The sequence below is a fragment of the Mirounga leonina genome, unplaced genomic scaffold (genome assembly GCF_011800145.1).
Source record: "Mirounga leonina isolate KUSES-001 unplaced genomic scaffold, KU_Mleo_1.0 Mir_91, whole genome shotgun sequence".
NCBI lineage: Eukaryota > Metazoa > Chordata > Mammalia > Carnivora > Phocidae > Mirounga > Mirounga leonina.
The window spans coordinates 41,831,669-41,853,878 of record NW_023270839.1 but is presented as its reverse complement, the minus strand read 5'-3'; the positions used below and the strand labels follow the sequence as shown (position 1 = coordinate 41,853,878).

Here is a 22,210-nt window from a genome sequence, read left to right as displayed (position 1 = left end):
ACCTATGGTTCAACATTTTATTCCATTTATCAGGGTTTCTTTTGATATGAACCGTGGAACAGTTTGAAAGGTCCATTTGGGACGACTGGTTCTCCATTCAAGACGTGTAGCAAATACCTGGTTTAGAAAGCCACAACATGCACACTCTCTACTTCAACATGAATAGTTTCATAGTGAAGTGGGTGCTGTCTGGTGTCTCTATCCCACCAGGATCTAGCATTCAGTATCGTACTTCACAGAATCTTTTGAATGAACACAGGAGCACACGAATAAGAGAAACCGAAGTCTCACGGCGTTGGAATGGTCGCTCAAGGTTACAGAGCTGGACGTGGCAGGGCTGGGATCATAACCCATGCCTCCTGGCCCTCAGGGCACCATTCTGTTCATGGGTCCACCCCTGGAGTTCCTGGTGGCCACCGCTGGCATCAGCCTTCGGGAGCTTTCATGGGAGCCCTGAAGAGTACCTGGGGCCAGGATCAGCCTGGTCCACTGCACATGGGGGAAGTAGGCATCCACCACTCACCAGCAGGGGATATGCCAGGGGAGTGGAAGATGTAAACCTGGTGCTCTCAGGTGATTGGCACAGTCCTACATCCCGGTGAGTTGGCTTAGCTGGGACCCAGAACTTTGTGATCTACTTTCTGCCCACACCTATCAGGCTACCTCAATATACTTATTGCCTTCTCCTGGGACCACTTGCCCTAACATTACATAAAGCCCTGTCCTGAGGTAGCAGGATGGATCGTCTTATTTCCCTTCCTTTATTTATTTCTTTAATTTATAAAACCACTTTCCCACCAAGAACAATTCTTCCCAAGGGCCAAATGTCATGTGACCATCTCTCCCAGTTGCTATAGACACAGTCATTCCAATTCCCTAGTACTTTTACGTTCAAATCCCCTACACCATCATTTTGAAGTTCTTGTTCATGCATGAATGAACCCATTATCCAATTCCACTTAGTTCAATAGGTACTAGGATGAAAGCAGCCAATTAGTTACAGGAGTATCATCATCATCAACACCATCATCATCATCATCAACAACAAGACTACTGCGTGCATTTACTGAAGAATTTCCATATGCTTGGCATTAAGTGCTGTTCATGCATGTCTCATTTCAGATTCATAAACACCCATATTAGATTGGTATTATTACCATCCCCTTTTAACAGATAAGGAAAAGGAGGCATAGAGAGGTTTAGTTTGCACCCACTATATAAGGACAGTAATAGCTATCACGTAATGACCAACGAGTATACGCCAGACACTGGACTAGATACTTTGCATCCTCTACGCCTTGGGACAATCTTGCAAAGTTAGATATTATTGCCCTTGTTTTACAGGTGTAAAAAAAAAGATTAAGTGACTTGCTGAAGTCTAGAGCTGTGGGTCAGCATTAGGTGTATTTGTTTAGGAACACAGCCAGGATTCAAACCCAGGTATGTCTGAATGCAAAATCAGGGTTCTTCTAGTGTGTCACACTGTCCCCAGAACTAGAAGTCAGAAGAGCCACACACTAATCTCGATCTGGTCAGTATTTCTCAAAATACAGCCTTCAGTATTCATTTAAAAAAATAATTTCTCTGGGTGACTCTTTGGTATACTCAGCCTCAGTCCCTAAACATTTCCACATTCCCTGCAGAGGCAATGACCTGTCTTACTCCTCTCTGCTTAGTGAACGTTGCTTTTATAAAGGCCCTGCTCATGGACTACCTGTTTGGTGAAGTGTTCCTCTACTTCTCAGGAAGAATTACAAATTCTTGCCTCTGTCCTTCATGAAAATGTTGGTTGTATCTTTAATATTAATTCATTACACTGTGATGTAACCATCCGATTACTAGCCTGTTTCTCCTAAGAGGCCAAGAGAGTGTCTTATTCATCTCATACCTAGTACCACGGCTGACACACAGCTGGTAAGCAGTCAAGGTATTTTGCCTTGAAGGGATGCAATACATGTTTACTGCACATTTGGTTTAAAGCATGTATCAATTATTAAGTCCCCTGGAGTGTTCTACTAATATAACTTCCCCAGTAATATTGCTATCCATGCCCATCAAGAACATCCAGCAAACATGAAAATCCTAAAATCTGCCAGAATTCTTAAAGAAATAACCAAATGTTGCCTTCTTCCCTGTTTCTTCTCTCCTTACTCTCTCCTTTTCTTCATTCCCCTAGCTGACAGTTATCACTATCTAGCACTCATGCAAAGTACAGGAGTACACAACAAGCAAACAAATGCAAGTGGAGCCCAGATACAAAATATTTTGGCAGGATCAACAATAAGATTAAATACATTCATAATATTTGCCCACTGAACTATCAAAACAAATGTAAACTGGAAGCTGAAAATAAAGCATAAAAAAATCAGGGTACCTGGGTGGCTCAGTCGGTTGAGCATCTGACTCTTGGTTTTGGCTCAGGTCATGATCTCAGGGTCATGAGACTGAGCCCCATGTCAGGCTCCATGCTGGGTGTTGAGCCTGCTTAAGATTCTCTCTCTTCCTCTCTCCCTCTGCCTGCCCTCCCCCTGCCAGCTCGTGCATGCTTTCTCTCTCTCTCTCAAATAAAATAAATCAATCTTTAAAAAAATAAAGCATGAAAAAATTAAATTAAAAAAGAAAAAAATAAAGTGATAATGGTCACAGGTGGCAAATAAGAGGGCTCCTTAAGGACGAGATTCTGATAACCTCTCATTGGAGAAATAGTTCTTGCAATAAGCTAATAAAATGAGATCACTGTTGTGATGCTGTGCTCAAGCATGAATGCTCAGTGAAAGTAGGTAGCCAGCTCTACGGGTCTACCTGAAGAACTGGTACAGTAGATAAAGACTGGGAAATGCGCCCAGGCCCCTGAAACAGACACAGGCACAAGATGAGCCCCAATCCACTCTGAATTTAGGGAGCCAGGACTTGATGGCCCGAGGCTGCACAATTCAAATCTGTTCTCACACTTGAAGCCAAGGTGGCCTGCCCTGTCCTCTCCCGTCTAAAACAAAACAAAACAAAACAAAACAGAAAACCAACCACCAGGTACCACGTTACTGACAGAAGATCTGTGATGGACATTTTGCAGTTAAAAATCAAAAGCTGGGTTACTTTCTGACATGGCAGCAGTCACCAGTGTGGAAAGCTAAATAAGAGGAATAACATGACTCCCGTCTCAAGCACCTCTGTACTGAGGTTTAAGTGTAGGGAGGGAAGATTCTGGTCTGTTCTTAATGAGAACAGTAGGGAGTGGTGATGGAATAAAAAGCAGAGTTTATAGAGGATCTGAAAGGGCAGTAGCTCCAAGCTGCACAATGCACTCCTTCCAGCTACACTCTGTGACTTGTTATTTATCCAGGACCCCTGTTTAGCTGGACTCCCTCCAGAACTGTCTAGGTACAACAGGATTCACTTGTCAAAAGCAGGAAGATAGCAAGGGACATCCCTTATCTCTTCTGATAAAGAATTTCTGCTCAGGGTTACACAACTCAGAAAATTAACAAAGTATGCACAAATCCTTGAGGTTAGTAAATAATCAAAATATATATTACAAACAATGGGGAATTCTTTTTTTTTTTTTTAAGTTGGCAAGATCCCTGTGGGTAGTAAAGCATACTAGTCAGACCAGGGTTCTGGAGTCATACTGCTCTAGCTTAATCTATCTTCCATGTCATGAATTCTCTCTTCTGCTATATCCCATATGCTACCAAGTAGTGAGTTTTTACATTTTAATCTAGTAGTTTTGCTTGAGATTTTCTCCATCTACTATGTCACTTTTAAAATCTGTGATCTGAAGTCTGTGTGTATCTGTTGTTCCTTCTGGTTCTTCTTCATGTTGTCTTGTTTCCTTGTGTGCCTGGTTTCTGTTGACTACTTGCCAGGTTTTGCTCTTGAAAGCATTTTGGAGAGATTCTCTGGGGCTTAAGGTAGATGTGCCTACCTCAAACCAGGTTCTTAGCATGAAGCTCCTTTTCCAACTCAGGCCATGAATATAAATACTTGGTGCAAATCTGTGTCAGAGTTAGTCTATGGCCGCAACTTTCCCCCTTTTCCTTTTCCCTTGCTTCTCTGCTTGGCTCTGAGAGGCCTTCTTTTTTGTTCCTTGGGACTGGGGGAGGAGGAGGAGCAGCATCTTTGGCTCTGGTTCACTCTTCACACTGAGGGCGAGCCCTTCAGATTTCTAACATGATATGGAGAAAATCTCCTCTGAGATCGATAGAGAAGATCTCCTCCTCCTCTGAGACCCTCTGCCTTAGGAGGACCCCCAGAGCATTCACAGCTGTGGTGCTCCAACATTCTGCTTTCCCCTCTGTTGCAGGATTCCATCTGAAAATTGTCCTGGGGGATCCCCTTTGTCTTTTTAGCTCTTCAGTGAATTTGAGATGAATTTTAAAGTATTTTACCTAGCATTTTTCAATTGAAGAGGTGGTCCAAATAGCCCAACCTGCTGTTACCAGAAACTAGAAGGTGGTGTCCTAATTAAATCTTGACTCTCACTACTTGGTCCACTTGAGACCCTGGGATGAATTCACTTCACCTTCAGTTTCATTATCTGTAAAATGAAGACAATAATAATATGTATACTTCATGGGGCTGTGTGAAGATTAAGTGAATCCACTCGATGTGCTTGATTCAGTACCTGTCACATGGGAATGCTCAGTAAATGCCAGCTTCCTTCTGATCACCAACACTGCTATGACCATCACTGCATGAACATGGCCAATGTCGCTGTATTATGTCATCTGTATAGGTTTCATTCTGGGTAAAGGTAATTTCCCAGGACAAGAACAGCCCAGGTGGGAAAAATGTTCAGGAGATAAGAACAGTCATTTTGATGCACTTTCTTTTTAAAAGACTTTATTTATTTGAGAGAGAGCGAGAGAGCGTGTGTGCGCATGAGCAGGGGGAGGGGCAGAGGCAGAGAATCTCAAGCAGACTCCATGCTGAGCATAGAGCCCAACGCAGGGCTCCATCTCACGACCCTGAGATCATGACCTGAGCTGAAATCAAGAGTAAGACACTTCGCTGACTGGGCTACCCAGGTGCCTCTTGATGGACTTTCTGATCACAAAGCACAAATATTTGGGTAAGATTTTAATTTTAAAACTATTCATAATAATGTCAAACTTTTATATTTGATCAAAATATTATAATAATAAACAAACCACAATGACTGAACAATGGGTTGAAGTTTTAGGGACTTCTAGGTTTAAAATAGACTAAAATTTTTAGTAATTAGAATATCTGAGAAATGGTTTAATGTGAGCCCCCAAAGCCTTCTCAATTTCTCTTGTAATCCTGTGGGATGAGGTCTTTTTAAAATGTAGCTGAAAATCTTTCTTGCTTTGGCTTACAGTGTCTACCAAACCTAAATATCTGCCCCTAAAATATAGTATGTTCTTGGACTTGCCACTCCACTTTCCGATCTTGTTGGTCAATGAGGAGGTTGGACCAGATGAGTTTCCAAGTCTCCTACAAGTTCCACCCCTTAACATGCCCATAAGTTGTTAATTAGTATTATTTTTTCATGACTTAGAATCTTAAGAAAGCTGCCCTGTCTTTGTCCTAGTTACCATTTTCCTATACCTTATACTTTAGATTACAGAAGAATGAAAGTGAGATTGCACATGCAGGGCTATTTCTTTGCTTTACTTTCTTTTCAATATTTGGCAGCCTAGTTGACTGTGTTTGCGTAATTTGGGGGTCTTCTATACCTTATAATGCAACTGAGATACTTAATATGAAAAGTTAAATGCTCTGCTTATAATTAGTAAATAAGTCATTCTGGGAAGGCAGCTTTCATGAACTAAATCATTCATTTAGCCCTGTGTGAAGGACCAGATATAGAGAATGAGAGAATAAACTCTGCCTCCCCGAAGATCACAACCTAGATTGGGAGAGACACAGACATAATTTGGACATAGTGAGAGGCACAGCAGTTAAAAGTTTAGTCTCTGCAGACTGATGACTTAGGTCTGAATCCTGACTCCGCCACTTACTATATGTATGAACTTGAGTAAGTTACTTAACTTTTCTAGCCCTGTTTTTTCAGCTGTAAGATGAGAATGATATTACTTACCTCATAGAGTTGTTGTAAGGATTTAAAGCATTTATATATGTAAAAGTTTAAAAGGGTGACTGGTGCATGGGGTTAAATATTAGCTATTATGAGGGTATCATACCAGCTGACCTCTAACTGTATATTCCCACAACTTGTTATTTGTCCTCTGCCCCAGATCCCGACCCCAACAATGTCACATTATCTTGTATTTCTAAGTCTTTGCTCATCTCTCCATAGTGATCTCTTTTAGTAAGTAATCCTTTTCACCTACTGTTAAATCATCAAATTCGTACACTGTATCCCTTCTTACTTGAGTGGTTCTGCCGTAACCTGGCTAATAGCATGGAAGGTGCCCAGTAAATACTGGTTGATTAACCGAAGGTACTCAGTGTCAGATACAGCTTTCACTGGCATAGACCAGAGGCTGGCAAACTTTCTCTGTACATGGCCAGAGCATAAATATATCTCCCTCTGTGGGCCATATGGTCTCTGCTGCAACTGTCACAGCGACTCCATTCTGCCCCTGGAGCGCCAAAGCAGCCAGAGACAATACGCAAACAAAAGGGCGTGGCCACGTTCCAATAAAACTTCCGTTTCTTACCTAATTTTTAAATTTTGAAATACTTATTGATTCACAAGTTGAAAAAAATATATACAGGGAAGTTCTGTGCACCCTTCACCCCTCAATGGAAGTTCTATAATACAATACCATGGTATCTCAGGCAGAGATTAAGACCCGTAACAGAATGATGTTATTTCCATCTTCTCCTACTCCCAACCTCTGATCTCACACCAATCAGGTAAGTATGTGGCCAACGAGAGTCTGCTGAATTGAGCGAAGCTCACTATCGGCCTGTCACTCTGGGCTTTCTAGGTCTCTTACGCTTTTTACAGCTTGAACTATAAAGCTGATGACTAGAATTCACTCACCCAAGAAGCAAAGCAATTTTAGCTGTGCCAATCTGAGCTAACATTTCATAATTTTAATCCTCACATATTCAATTAACAGATGGACACATCACATTCATCCATTAACCAAAAGGAAAAAAGGTAATTTCTTTAATGTACACCTGGGAAAGACAACTGTAATCTAGATTTGTACATTCAAACATAATGCAATTTCATTATTAGAGCAATTTAAAGCTACTAAAAACATGATGGGTAGATGAAAAGTTGTTTCATTTATAGTAGTTTTGTTTATTTTTAAATCACAGTGGTCCATAATTCTTTCATAGACTGAAATTGTGGCATTTGGTAGGGATTTATTAATTGTAAAAGTGGCTCACCAATCTCAGCTAACCTGGTGGGGCCAAGAGGGTGATTATGTTTTATATAAATAAATATGATGGCTTTAGAGGTTAATTTTTTTTCACATTACCTAGAAAAAGGAGAAAGAATGAATTTTCTTTAAAAACCAGGCAAGACAAAAATGAACTATTCTGGTATCTCAATAAGAAAAAAAAAAAGGGCTTGTACTGTTCTGAGAATAATATCCAGAGTTCCATCCATATTAACATCTTTTTATCAAGATAATATATAAACTGAGATTAAGAGCCAGGGTTCCATCCATGCTAAATATTGTTTAACTTCCTATAAAGACTATTGGAAGTAAAACAGACTAACTGAATAAATCCAGAATGCTCATTTAAAAAAAAAAAAAAGGTCTTCAGGTGTTAAAACAAAACTTGGTTCCAAAAATGACACTTGATAACCTCCCTACTTGTCTCTCCTGACCACCCACTATTGAAGTGACTGTGGAAACTAATAAACAAAAGATTTGTGCCCCAAATAACTTCCCTTACTTAAAAGGTAGGAAAAAGAAAAGGTCGAAGCCAAGTCTACACTGGGTCTTTGAAACAGTTCTATGCTTCTAATTTTTATATGTGGTGAATTTATTTCAGAGGAATTAATAAGTTATCTTACGACAGGCATGAACCCAACAAGTGTACAGAAAAAAGATGTACAAGTTCGAAAGAAAATTTCCTGCCTAACCTTTACGTTCAGAGATCCATAAGTAAGAGTTGGTTGTGTCAAAAATTTAATTTTGATCAGGTGACAAAGCGTGTTTGTATTCCTAGGAAAAATAACCAATCTTATTGACTGATATTTTGGGATACTTGAGGGTTAATTAAATAAGCAATGTGGGAAAGTGGTCAATGTGCTATAAGGTGCAATTTTTCTGTAGGATTAAACTTCAAAACTCAGCAATTTCACACTCGAACCAACTAGTTAAGTCAACTAAGCAGATAAGTTGGCAGCTCCTGTAAAACCCCCAATGCCTTTTAGAAGGATTTAAAAATCGGATCATGACTGGATTGACTTTGTAATTTATGATCTGTTAGGATAAAGCTGTTGAATTAATTCAAGAATTCTACATTACCAAGTACATAAAGATAAAGATGTTGGTTTTAAATGTTATTTTTGCATAAGTTTACTTACCGCCATATAAGCATTTGTTCCAACATACGTCTTGGCTATAGAATTCACCAGCTATGAGACAAAACAGTCTGTTAGAACAATATAAAGATAATGTGGAAATAAAATGGGCAATTATTCCTCATTTAACCTACAATCATCATTTCTATAAATCAACTAAAAATTATGTAAAAGGGAACAAATTTATCTACAAAGGCATTAAAAATGATTAAATCTCTCTTTTCTTTTGAATGTGATTTCCAATTTAAACAAGCACAGCATTACAGTTTATAGCAGATAACCTTAAACAATTCACTTAAGCAGGATGCTTATCGCTTTAGTACCCCAAACCCGCCTGATATAAAAAGTCAATTTGAAGTAGAATTTGAACACACTCATTTTTTAGTCAGATGGCTCAGGATGTGAATGAAGCCTGTGCATTACGAGAATGGAATGAACACTAAATACGCTGGAGGGATAACAGACTTTGACAGCCCATAATACAACGATGACCTTCGCTTTGGTCTTCGTGTTTGGCTGGGAGTAAAGGTGGCTGCAATTCAAATCAACATCACAGCACGCTCATGGGTCACTATCACCGGGGTTCTCAGGGGAGGCCCAAAATGGAAATTAATTAAAATTTGTGCTGCACATTGTAATGGCCCTCCACCATTGTTGCTCCCAATATTAATTTTTATTGTGGGCCAGTTGGGCTCCCCAGGCACAGCTCCCACTCTGCCCTCCCTTTTGTCTGGTCAAAACGCTTTCATATCAAAGCTGCATATCAATGAAGTTTGCTATTCGTAAGTAGTAATTACAATATCAGCAGTTTTTACTGTCATTAAACAATGAACAATCATATTCTGATGAAGGAAACTCGCTCGGAGATTAAAAATGAGTAACAGACTCCCAGACGAGGAGAAGATGCAGAGGTCTGTTTGTCTGGCAGCTAGGTGATTTTTCAATCCAAAAAGTAGACTGAAAATAAAAAGTGAATGTTGCAGAAAGGAGAGCAAACGGCGGGGGGGAAAAAGAGACCTACCTGAGTGCTAACTCCAAAATCGCACAGCTTGACCTGTCCTCTTGTGTTTACTAGCATATTGGAGGGCTTCACATCTAAAAAGGGACCAGAAAAGTCCACGTAACTAATTCCGGATCTATAGCGCCATGTTTTAAAAAAAGCACACATGCACACCATACCATATTGCAGAAATGACATCATCTGTTCAACCCGGAATTCTAATCACAAATTTAACGCAAAGCATTTTATCTGGAGGCAAAATGCAAGGTCCTAACTCCTTTACTTCCAACTATTTCTGGTTTCTATGGAAGCAAGGGTTCATTTCAAGTGAAAGTCAAATAAAATCTTGGCTTCCCACAACAGTAAATACATCCATCATCCTATCCCCAGGCTTTCAGGAGAAGTAGGTGGATAAGAAAATGTAATCTTCTTGCAAAGAATTTGCACAAAAAGGTTTAGCTTTGCTGTCGATGTGAAACTATTCCTCCCACTTAAGAAGCAGTAAGGCCAAAAGGAAGCCAACAAGAAAAAAATCATTCCTATGCTGCTGGTAACAGGTCATATCTGAATGAAAAAGGACAAAAAGAATGCAGTCTTGTTATCTTACTGGTTTTATGTGACAAACGCTGTTTCAGATAATCCTTAGAAATTGGTCTAAAAGGCATGTGGATGTGTGTGCATATATGCACGTATTGATCTTTGTTTCATTTCTCCTTCTCTTCCCTTACATCACTTTTGACTGCTGTTATAGTTAACAAAAGAAGTGACATAGCTTTTGCCAAGGCAGTCGGTTGCAAATAATGACACAAAGGGTTTCTGTGAAGCATCGTCAGTGACAACAATGAGCCATTTCAGGAATTCAGGGAGCCCACAAAAACCATCCGAGCAGGACAAGAGCGCGCCACTGTTGATGGTACAGAATAGCACCTGCTTCAATGTCTTATCTTCAATGGCAAAAGTGGTCTGGAACAGACAACTTGTTATATTTAACATAGCCGTAACCTGAATTACCCCCAAACTGAACAAGAGACTCAATTTTTTATGCGACATTAAAAAATATGTGAGTTAATCCACCCCGACCTTCCATTTTGCAAAAGGTACACCAACAAAAGTATCTTGCCAATAGCAGGTACTTAATTTAAACTTCAAGTTCAAACTCAGTAACCAACAACTATTGAAGCCTACTTCCTATGTGATAGGCGATGTGCCAGGCACTTTCTCATACATGTGCTCATTTCACGTTGCCTGACTGACACGAGAATGTAAATGCCAAGAACGCAGGGACTTTGTTTCTTTTATTGACTACTGTATTCCCAGCCCCTAGAAGAGTTTCAGGGCTATAAGTGCTTAATAAATATTTGTTGAACAGATGAGAGAATAAACGAATGGAAACCATACACACAAAGTATGATTTGATGTTGATCATTGTTTCAGTGATCAGGGGTAGGCAATAGAACAGGTCTCAGCAGCAGCATGCCCTTCACACAAGACATACTATATACTTCCTTTAGGGGCACTCTCTGGATACAAGTTAGGATGCCTAGGCTGGTATACGTTCTTTGACCAGCTAGTCTCTCCGTCTCCAACTTTCCTCAATTTGAATTATAAATCTTATACCACCATCATATTAAAATTACCATGTTTACTACGTCATCTCTCTCCTGGACGAGGAAATAAAATAGTCCCCGACCTCTGCTAACCTAAACGTGAACTCCGAGTTAGCCCGATACATAGGTATTGTAGATAGCCACAGTAGATACTCAATAAATGTTTGGTGAACTGAAAGAAATGTTAGACTCCACATAGGCTGGTCTTATTTTCCAAATCCAATTCTCATTATAGGCCCTCAACTTTGAGTATTTTTCTTTTGGACAACCTGCTCTTTTATATATTGACAGCTTTAAACCACTCTTAAGCTACCACATCAGGTGGAGACAGTTAATAAGCAAATATTTTGAGCTCCCGGAAGAAGGAGCTGCCTGGAAATCACGAGGTACGCCAAAATTAACAAATCTTTAGCTTTAATCAGATACACTTTTGACTTAGGTCGATCAATAGAGAGAGGAGCAATAAAACAACAGAATTGCTAGATTATACTCTAAAAGGCAAGGTGTAAATAAGAACTTCATTGAATTTTTTAGCTCTCCAACATCTTTTTTAATTTACATGCAAGCTTGCTCTGTGACTTTTGCACATTCACCTCCCAGCCTAGTTCTTCTCAGGGAAAATTTCATCTATGAAAGTAGTAAACATCCACTCATCCTCATATCCTTTGTATTCCACCTGGGCTGTTCTGATCATTGTCTCAGAAGAAAGAAAACACCCCATCACCAAGCCTTTGTTCATGCTGTGTGTTCCTCTCTCCCTCCTGCCTGTCCCTAGGTTGAGAAACCCTTCTGCAACATTTCCTGAATGAATCCTGCCTATACTTCAACTCAAATACCCCGCCTCCCTGTTGCCTTAACTACTCAGGCCAAGAAAGTCTCGGCTTCCTTTGAACTGCTAACGCATTTACTGTCTGTGCCATTTCTTTGGAAATAAGTATGTCACACGGTTTGGCTAGCAGTTATTTACCATATTTACTGGTGTAGGTATTACCACCCCAAGTAATAAGTTCACAGGGTAGGAATATGCTTCACACATCATTGTGTGTATTCTGACAACTGTACCTTGTTCACTGGTTAATGGCTTTTTAAACAATATGCTAAATTTGCTAATAGAAGTACCTCCAGCCCCTTCCCAGTAGTATCTTGAGACAACATTTGAACATAAGAGACCTCTTTAACATAACATAATAAAATTAAAAAAAAAAATCAAAGAAAAAAAATAAATAAAAAGAGACCTCTTTAAACAAAAACAATGGCTTCAGGCTAGGAGACAGAGGACCGGCATTTTGGTCCTTTTGGCCCAGCCACAAACTTGGCATGTGAATTTCACAAGGCAGGTGACGTTTTAGTTTCTTCCACTGCAGGGAGACAATAATAGCCACTGTGTCAATTTTATTTTATTTTTTTAAATTTTTTTTTAAAGATTTTATTTATTTATTTGAGAGAGAGAATGAGATAGAGAGCATGAGAGGGGGGAGGGTCAGAGAGAGAGGCAGACTCCCTGCCGAGCAGGGAGCCCGATGCGGGACTCGATCCCGGGACTCCAGGATCATGACCTGAGCCGAAGGCAGTCGCTTAACCAACTGAGCCACCCAGGCGCCCGCCACTGTGTCAATTTTAAAGAACTGTGAGGATTAGATGAGATAATGAATGTAAAATTGCTTTTAAACTGCCAAACACTCCATAACTATAAGGTATTATTATCTACTGGTAATCAATGAAACTGTTATACAACAAAAAGTGGTATATTTTGGTATATTTAGGAAGTAATTTGTTGTTGTTGCAGCAAATTTTAGCTGTAGTTCAGTAAAATACTAGCTAAAATAAGGTAATTCCCAAAGTGCAATAAGTAGAACTATAAAAACAATTTAATGTTCATGAGGAGGCATTTTTGTCAGACCGTGTACACATATTCCTCAACAAGGCTACTGGTCTCCCTGTATTTATGCTTCCTCTACCACAGTCTGTGTTGAACACAGCAGCTAAAGTGATCCTTTTATTTATTTTTAAAAATTTTTTAGAGTTATCCTTGTAAAGCTAAATCAGACCATGTCATTTTTCTGCCTAAAACCTCCAAGGGCTTCCCAGCTCAACACAAAACGCAGCCCTCACAATAGTCTATGAGGCCATCTCTGAGCTGGTCCCCACTAGCCCTGTGCTCACAACCTTCCTATTCTTTTCTCTGCCCAGTCTGCTTCAATTCACTGGCCTCCTTGCTAGACATGCTCCTGCTTTGGGGTTCCATATCCCTGGAATACTCTGCTCCCATATATATGCATAGCTTGCTCCTTCATTTCTTTTTTTTTTTTTTTTTAAGATTTTATTTATTTATTTGAGAGAGAGAGAATGAGAGACAGAGAGCATGAGAGGAGGAGGGTCAGAGGGAGCAGCAGACTCCCTGCCAAGCAGGGATCCTGATGCAGGACTCGATCCCGGGACTCCAGGATCATGACCTGAGCTGAAGGCAGTTGCTCAACCAACTGAGCCACCCAGGCGCCCCTCCTTCATTTCTTTTAGGTTTCTATTCAAATGTAATCTTGATAAGAGAAGGCTTCCCCAGTCACCCAGTAGGAACAGCAATACCTTCCCACCACAGATGTCTATATAAATCTGTTGGCTCAGTTGTCCACTCTTGAAGGGAACCTCCACAAATGCAGGGACTTATCTGTTTTGTTCACTACTATATCTAGAATGGTGTCTGGTAGTGACAAGAAACCATATTTGTTGAACAAATGGTTAATGAATGATATCTCTTCTAAACAGATGGGGAAATGTGCTCATCCAGAGAATTTGACCCGAGAAGGAGCTGAATCTTCCCCACTTAATGGCATATACTTCAGAATGAATACAGTTCACTATTAATGAACACATTTTTAAATGACATTTTTCATTCTGGAAAGAATCCATAGTCATTCAAAAACATGTATTCAACAAGTATTTACTGACACCTTAGTATGTGCCAGATATAATGGTAGGTGATGTGGAGAGAAACATAAGTAAGACCCTGTCTCTGCCCTTCAGGCAAATGCAGGCCAGGGACCTGCTGGCATATTTTTTTTTTTTAACCAAAATACAGCACATGAGATTTCAGGATAACAACACTGGTTATGTATAATTGAAATGGAATTCTCTTCCTGAATAATTGGCATGCTTCCTATAATAAAAACAATGAGAATTATGCAACTAAAGAGCTTCCCAAACTTAGCTGTGCATTTAAAAACAACAAAAACCAAAACAAAACAAAAACCAAAAGCCAACTTTTGAGTTCCACCTCAGATCTACTGAATTAGAAGCCAAACTAACAAAGCCTGGTCTTCAGACCAGCATTTAGAAAAGACTAACATAACTTCCTGTATTGCTTCTGATTTAACTACTGTCCAGTTAAAAATATCTGAAGAGAAATTTCTTCTCTTATTTTACTTTTTAAAATCAATTTATTCATTTAAAACACCAATTTTATTGCAATCATTTTGAATGTATAGTTTGATGAGTCTGACAAATGTATACATCCATGTATCCACACCACAATCAAGATATGAAACATGTATGTGACCCCAGAAAGTTATCTGTGCCCTTTGATAGTCAACTCCTCCCTGACCTCTGGCAACCACTGACAAGTTTCTGTTTTTGCCTTTTCTACATACATTATGAATCCTATAATAATTGGTGAGTGTTTAGATGGTATATCTACCATTAATATTCAAAGTTGATATGCTGAAGACAGTACGCAGTTGGGTCTTGTTTTTTTTAACTAGTCTGACAATTTGTGCTTTTAATTGGAGAATTTAGACCATTTACATTTAATGTAATTACTGATATGGCTGAGTTCAACCTTACCATCTCATTATTTGTCCCATCTGTTCTTTGTTTCTCTTTTTCTTTTCTCCTTGCTTTCTTTTGGATTAGTTGGGTTCTTTTTATCATTCCACTGATCTCTACTATGGACTTCTAAGCCAGAGGTTGACAAACCTTTTCTGTAAAAAAACATATTTCAGGCTTTGAGGGCCATATGGTTTTTGTTATAACTACTCAATTTTACTGCTGTAGTGCAAAAGCAATCATAGGCAATACATAAATTAATGGGTATGGCTGTGTTCCAATAAAATTTTGTTTATAAAAATAGGCAGTGAGCCAAATGGCCTGTGGGCTAAGGTTTGCCAGCCCGTTTGAAGCTTTTTTTTTTTTTTAACGGTTGTTTTAGAATTTACAGTATGTTTCTTTAACTTCTCAGTTTACTTTCAAGTAATATTTGGTGTTTCATTTATAATGTAAGAACTTACAACAATACACTTCCATTTTCTTCCTCCCATCCTTTGTGTTACTATCACATATCTTTTCTCTACATATGCTATAAGCTCCACACTACACTGTCTTTATTTTTGCTTTAATCTTTTAAATTTAAAAGTGAGAAAAATTTATATATGTCTACATGTTTACCATTTCTAGTGCTATTTATCCCTTTGTGTAGGCCTAATCATCCATTTGGTATCATTTTCCTTCTGCCTCAATAACTTCAACATTTTCTTTTATAATGTTGGTCTATTGGCAATAAGTAAAATTTTCTTCTCTGCTTTGTTTGCCTGAGGAAGTCTTATTTTGCTGTTATTTTTGAAAAGTATATTTACTAAACATAGAATTTTGGATTGATAAGGTTGCCCCCTACACACACAACATTTTAAGGATGTCTTTCCATTATCTTGTAGTTTGCATAGCTTCAGACAAGAAGTCTGCCATCATTCTTCTTCTTCTTCCTTCTTCCTCTTCTTCTTTGTTCTACTTATTTTGTTTTCTCTAAATATTTTAAAGATTTTTTAAATCACGGGTTTTTAAATTTTTTATTCTGTTGCACTTTGGTATGGTTTTGTGTTTATCCTGGTTAGGGTTTGTTGAACTTCTTAGATCCACAGGCTTATGGGTTTCATCAAATTAGGAAGGTCTGGAGTCTTTATTTTTTTCAAATTATTTTTTGTTCCTTTTTCTCTCTCCTTTCCTTCTGAAACTCCAGTTACACATATATCCTAGACTTCCTGATACTGTCTCAAAGGTCACTGAGCCTGTGCGAATTTTTTTTTTTTTTTTTGGTCTCTCTTTTCTTTCTAATATTTTTGGATATTTTCTGTATTTCTAACATCAATATAATTGATTTTTTTTTTCTGTAGTGTCTACTCCACTGTTAATTCTATCATGTGAAATTTTTATTTCAGATATTTTATTTTTCATCTCTAGATGTTCCACTTGATTCTTTATGAACTTCCATTTCTCTCCTCATAGTGCTCATGTTTCCCTTGAGATCCTTGAATATACTTGTAATGTTTATAACAACTGTTCTAAAGTCCTTATCTGCTAAGTCCATTATCTCATGGTGTGTGTGTGGGGGGTGAGGGGTCCTGTTCATATTGATTTTTTTTCCTCTCTTGGTTATGATCTTTCATCCATTATCAGAAAAATTCTTTGTTCACCTACTAATTCTTATTTGGATGCCAGATATTGTGAATCTTATGTTGTTAAATTTTGAACTTATCGTAATCCTTTAAAGAGTGTCAAACTTGATACTGGCAGGTAGTTAACTTATATGCAGATAGCCAGATCATTTTGAAGCTTATTTTTGAGTCTTTATTCATGGAGAGCCTAGAGTAACCACTACTGTAGGGCTAGTTTAGTCCCACTATTTACCCTTCTAAAAAGTCTCTTTTGAATACTCCAATGTATTCAACAAGGTCTCTCCACTCTGGCTGACTCGAATTAAAAAAATTCCCAACCCTGTAAAAGCTTTGGGAATTGTTTAGCTTATAGTTCCCCAGAAATATTCTTTCCCAGACAGTAGTTCTTTGTCTAGCTTTGTAAGACTTCACCTATGAATGCAGAGGTTGATATTTGGCTAAAGACTTAAGGAGACTCTAATACAGCATAATTCCTGCCTCTTTAGGGCTCTGCTCTATAACTTCTAGCCATTTTGGCTTTCTTGATCTCCAAACTCTGTCTCTTCAGCTCAGTAAGGCCTCTGGGCTCTGTCTGGGTCCCCTCTCCCTATGCTGCAGTCCAAAAACTGTGTCAAGGCAGAAAGCTTGGGTGATTACAGAGTTCACTTCATCTGTTACCTTTTCTCAGGGATCATAGTCCTGAAATGTTTGTAATGAACAGATGTTTCATAAATTTTGTCCAGTTTCCTAGTTGTTTTTGGTGGATGACAAGTCCCATACCAGTGATTGCTTCCTGGGCAGAAGTGGGAATATCTCTTTATTATAAAATTCTTGTCATTTATCTTTTGTTCATTGTTGTGACCTGATATCATAAGCTGCCTAAAATCTTTTTTTTAAGTTTATTATTATTTTTTTTTTAGTAATCTCTACACCCAATGTGGGGCTCCAACTCACAACCCCAAGATCAAGAGTCACATGCTCTTCTGACTGAGCCAGGCAAGCGCCCCTCAAATCCTTTTTTGAAATAGGGTATAATATTAAGGCTCTATTTAGTTAAGCTAAATCTTAATTCATTTGGCAGAATTTGAAGCAAATGGGATTTCATTTTTTTAAATCATAAAACTTCATTTATTTATTTTGTGATTTTAGGATTTATTTTTTTGTTATTGATATAAATTTTTTTATTAACATATAATGTATTATTTGTTTCAGGGGTATTGGTCTGTGATTCATCAGTCTTACACAATACACAGCACTCACCACAACACATACACAAATGGAATCTCTTTTAAACGTTGGAATAAGTATGGCTCCTCCAATTTAAGTTTTACTTCATCTAAATAAAATAGTCCAATATATATATTCCTAGTATATAGCCACCGAACTTATTACTTCCAAGTTTTCATTTAAAACATGCAAATTCTACAACTCTTAAGACCCACTCCAGGAATACTGAAGTGTTTTCTTCTGGTTTGTTTTCAACTTCACTCCAAGCCATAAACATGACAGATTAGGCAGAAAGTTTCTTTTAAGGAGTATTTATGCTTATTTTAATGCAGTCTCAAGTTATGGAAAACAAACAGCAATTGAAAGCATATAGTTTTTTATTCAGCTTACTTAAAAACACCATAGCCCTTCTTCTATAAGCAAAGCACAAAAAAGATGAGTCATTAAAGTAACTGATTATAAATGGCAATCATCAGGGCAGATGTAAGTCATTTTGGTTTAATCAGGCCATTAATTATTAGCATTTATCAATTAGTTTTATTGAAGGCAAGGGAGCTTAAATGAATAGTAGGGCATTGATTTTAACTGAGACATTTTCTCAAAGAAAATACAAATGAAGTGTGCAAAATTACAGGTCCTCTTCATACCACTAAAAAGAAATAAGCTTCATCTAATGTAAAACATAAGGCTTTCGTGAAAAACCAAATTAAGGGGCGCCTGGGTGGCTCAGTTGGTTAAGCGACTGCCTTCGGCTCAGGTCATGATCCTGGAGTCCCGGGATCGAGTCCCACATCGGGCTCCCTGCTCAGCAGGGGGTCTGCTTCTCTCTCTGACCCTCCTCTCTCTCATGCTCTCTCTCTGTCTCTCTCAATAAAATAAAAATAAAAAAAATAAAAAAACAAAAAACCAAATTAACTCTAATGCCGTTTGCATTACATATAAAATATGTTTTGGTGTTTCCTAACTCGCAGCAGTCTGATTTTAATCTATCTTCGCCAAGAGGTCAATATCATATTGGAGAAACTGAGATAAAGGTACAATGCAAAGTGACCCATTTTTAAATCAGGTATTTCTTATCATTTTTCATTTTAGAAAAAAATTTAGTCATTTTATGCAGATAGATTTTTATGAGAATCGGAATGGATTTCTGTGGTCAGATCCTGTCAGAGGAAACAGAGATGACATGGAAAGTGTGCAACTGTACATGTGTGCATGTGCTCAGGTACATATGATATATAAGATTATGGGTGATATCTGATCTTCCTACACTGACAAGGTTGTTAGGAAAACTGAGCGGGACTGCGTGCTTAGCAGTGCCTGTAACAGAGCTGGACCTCAACATATAAGATAAAAGTAGAGAGTTTTCTACAGGAGCCTCTAACTGAATAAAAGTCAGCCTGAAAGTGTCTTTAAAAATTAAGGAGGGGCGCCTGGGTGGCTCAGTCGTTAAGCGTCTGCCTTCAGCTCAGGTCATGATCCCAGGGTCCTGGGATTGAGCCCCACATCGGGCTCCCTGATCGTCAGGAAGCCTGCTTCTCCCTCCCCCACTTCCCGTGCTTGTGTTCCCTCTCTTGCTGTGTCTCTGTCAAATAAATAAATAAAATCTTAAAAAAAAAACTAAGCATAAACTTACCACATAACCTTTGTGGTCACTTTCCTACTCTTTTTTTAAGAGATTTTAATTTTAATTTATTATCATTTAGATTTTATTTGAGAGAGGGAGAGAGAGAGAGAGAGAGAGAGAACACAAGCGGGGAGGGAGGGGCAGGAGAAGGAGAAGGAGACTCCCCGCTGAGCCAGGAGCCCGATGCAGGGCTCAATCCCAGACCCTGAGATCATAACCTGAGCTGAAGGCAGGTGCTTAACCGACTGAGCCACCCAGGTGCCCCATATTTTATTTATCTGAAAGAGAGTCAGAGAGAGAGCATGAGCAGGGGAGGAGCAGAGGGAGAGAGACAAGCAGACTCCATGCTGAGCATGGAGCTTGATGTGGGGCTCAATCCCATGACCCTGAGATCACGACCTGAGCTGAAATCAAGAGTTGGATATTTAACCAACTGAGCCACCAAGGTGCCTCTCTTTCCTATTCTATCCTTAACAAAATATGAAACATCAGTTAACTACAATGATCATAAACTATGGATCAATAGTAAAATGGTTATTCCTTCTCAAAAGTGGTATGTACCAGATGACCTGATTCACTGATTACAAATATTTAAAGATAGTAACCACCTGCACATATCTACTCAAGAGATATGAAAACAGAGAATCAAATAAAGACTTGTATATGAATAACAGCATTATAATAGCCCCAAACTAGATACAATCCAAATGTCTACTAGCAAATGGATGGATAAAATGTGATCTATCCATACAACAGATTATTATTCAGCAATAAAAAGGAAAGGATGACATATGATACCATATGATACCACCAACCTCAAAAACATTATGCTAAGTGAAAGAAGTGAGATAGCAAAGATTTTATATTGAGGTGCCTGGCTGGCTCAGTTGGTAGAGCATGCAACTCTTGATCTCAGGGTCATGAGTTCAAGCCCCATGTTGGGGATAGAGTTTACTTAAAAAAAAAAAAAAATCTTATATTGTATGATTCTGTTTTTATAAAATGTCCAGAAAAGGCAAATCTATAAAGTCAGAAAATAGATCAGTGGTTCCCTGGGGCTGGGAGCAGGGACTGATTGCAAATGGGCATGAGGACTTTTTTGGGGTGGTGGAAATGTTCCAAAATGGATTATGGGGATAGTTGCACAATTCTGTAACTTACTAAAAATCCCTGAATCATACACTTAAAATGGGTGAGTTTTATGATATGTAAGTTACAGATCAATAAAACTGCTTAAAAAACCAGCCTCAAAACACAATTTGACTTATTCTCCATAGTGTGTCAGGTGCTTTGTGGTCACCGTGGTCACTTTCCTACTCTACTGATAACAAAATGTGAAACATCAGTTAATTACAATGATCATATACTATACACCAATGGCAAAATGGTTATTCCCTCTCAAAACTGGTATCACTAGAAGGCCTGACTGTGATGATAATTATTTAAAGACACGAATTTTTAAGTGTCACTTCTGTGTGTTTTAAGACTATTTCCCCAAATGACTAAGGCTATGTATACAAAATGTGAAAACAACTGGTTCAAACATGAAAAATTTGGTCAACCAACCCTGGTTGCCTCAAAGACCTCCAGAAACTGCTCTGATTTTCAGGCTGGACTGACTCATTTTTTTTTTTTTTTTTTACTGACTTGACCAAATTGACTGTGGAAATTGGTATCATGTTGAGACAACCCATGTTGCCACCCATAACTGCCTCATGCAGGAAACTGTATCTTGACACATGCTGCATCAATTAGCCATTAAACAATCCACAAAAACAGCATCAAGCTGAAGCCTGCTAATAAAGACCGGAGCCCACAAGAGCATGTGCTTTCTGCAGCTCTTCACAAAAGGCCCTGCCGCCCACAGCCCAGCCCCAGCTCCCAACACAATCAGGGGTCAGAGTGGGAGGCTCCCCTCAGTCACAAAACGGCTGGGTGCCAAGGGGGCTGTTCAAAACAGATAAATAAAAGCATTTCCACTAAACTATAGTTGGAGTTCCCCAATGTGCTTTGTATAGGGATCTACGTGTCAATTTTCTGGTAAGATTAGCTCCAAAGAAAATGTTGACTTTGTACAAGCTACCACGTTTTCTCCTGTCAGAAAAAGAAAACCACACAAATCGAGGATTCCCTTTTTGCTGTGATCTATTCATATCAAGTGCTGATGGTATCTGCTACTTCTGTTCCCTTTTGGTATCTGTTCTTGTTTTATACTTAAAATATTTACTTTGCTCTGTGCTTTCATGTGTAAGCTTCACTTTTAGAAATACGCATGGTTACAATTTACGTGGTCTCAGTTTTGAAATATGGTACGTGGCTCTGTTGTGGATGACATGAGAGCAGAAATAAACTTCTCTTCAACTTCTTCCCTCCATAAAGCAATTACACGGTTTTGCCTGCATGCCAGGAAGCCACTCTCAGTTTGCCAGGAGCCAGAGGACCCATTAGCAGGTCTCCCCTCCTGGTACCCTCTCCTAGCACTGTTCCAAGGGTGCTGCAGGAACCTCCTTTCATTATGTTTAATTGTCTTATGAAAAGACAACAACTAATGTGTCTATCTAGTTATTTCTTGGGGACTGCATTCTAATGAATGAGAACAGCAGGTACAATATAGACTATGCCGACATTCTGCATTACAAATTCATCTGTGCACAACAGGAACGCACATAAGAGAAAACCACAATGCAATATAAAAGTTATTCTAATCACTCCATCACGTAATAAAGGGTAGGTCATCCAAAGATTCTTGCAAAGCCTTAAATAAAATTAAGCAGTATAATTAGCTATCTGAAATGGCAGCTATTATCTAGAGTCTCATGATTCCGTTCAGAATGGAGACAACAAACCTGG

The 22,210-nt window shown here is 38.7% G+C and overlaps 1 protein-coding gene across 5 annotated transcripts in view; it reads right to left on the bottom strand.

The window, feature by feature from the left end:
* The window catches only part of MAP2K5 (mitogen-activated protein kinase kinase 5), a 245,900-nt gene that overhangs the window by 104,237 nt on the left and 119,453 nt on the right, over positions 1-22,210 (bottom strand). For all 5 annotated transcript variants that reach the window (XM_034993805.1, XM_034993806.1, XM_034993809.1 and 2 more), the window contains exons 14-15: positions 9,504-9,577; positions 8,486-8,536 (exon numbers count right to left, since the gene is read on the bottom strand). In XM_034993805.1, the coding sequence (XP_034849696.1) occupies positions 8,486-8,536; positions 9,504-9,577 (125 nt within the window). The remainder of the gene's footprint in view (positions 1-8,485; positions 8,537-9,503; positions 9,578-22,210) is intronic.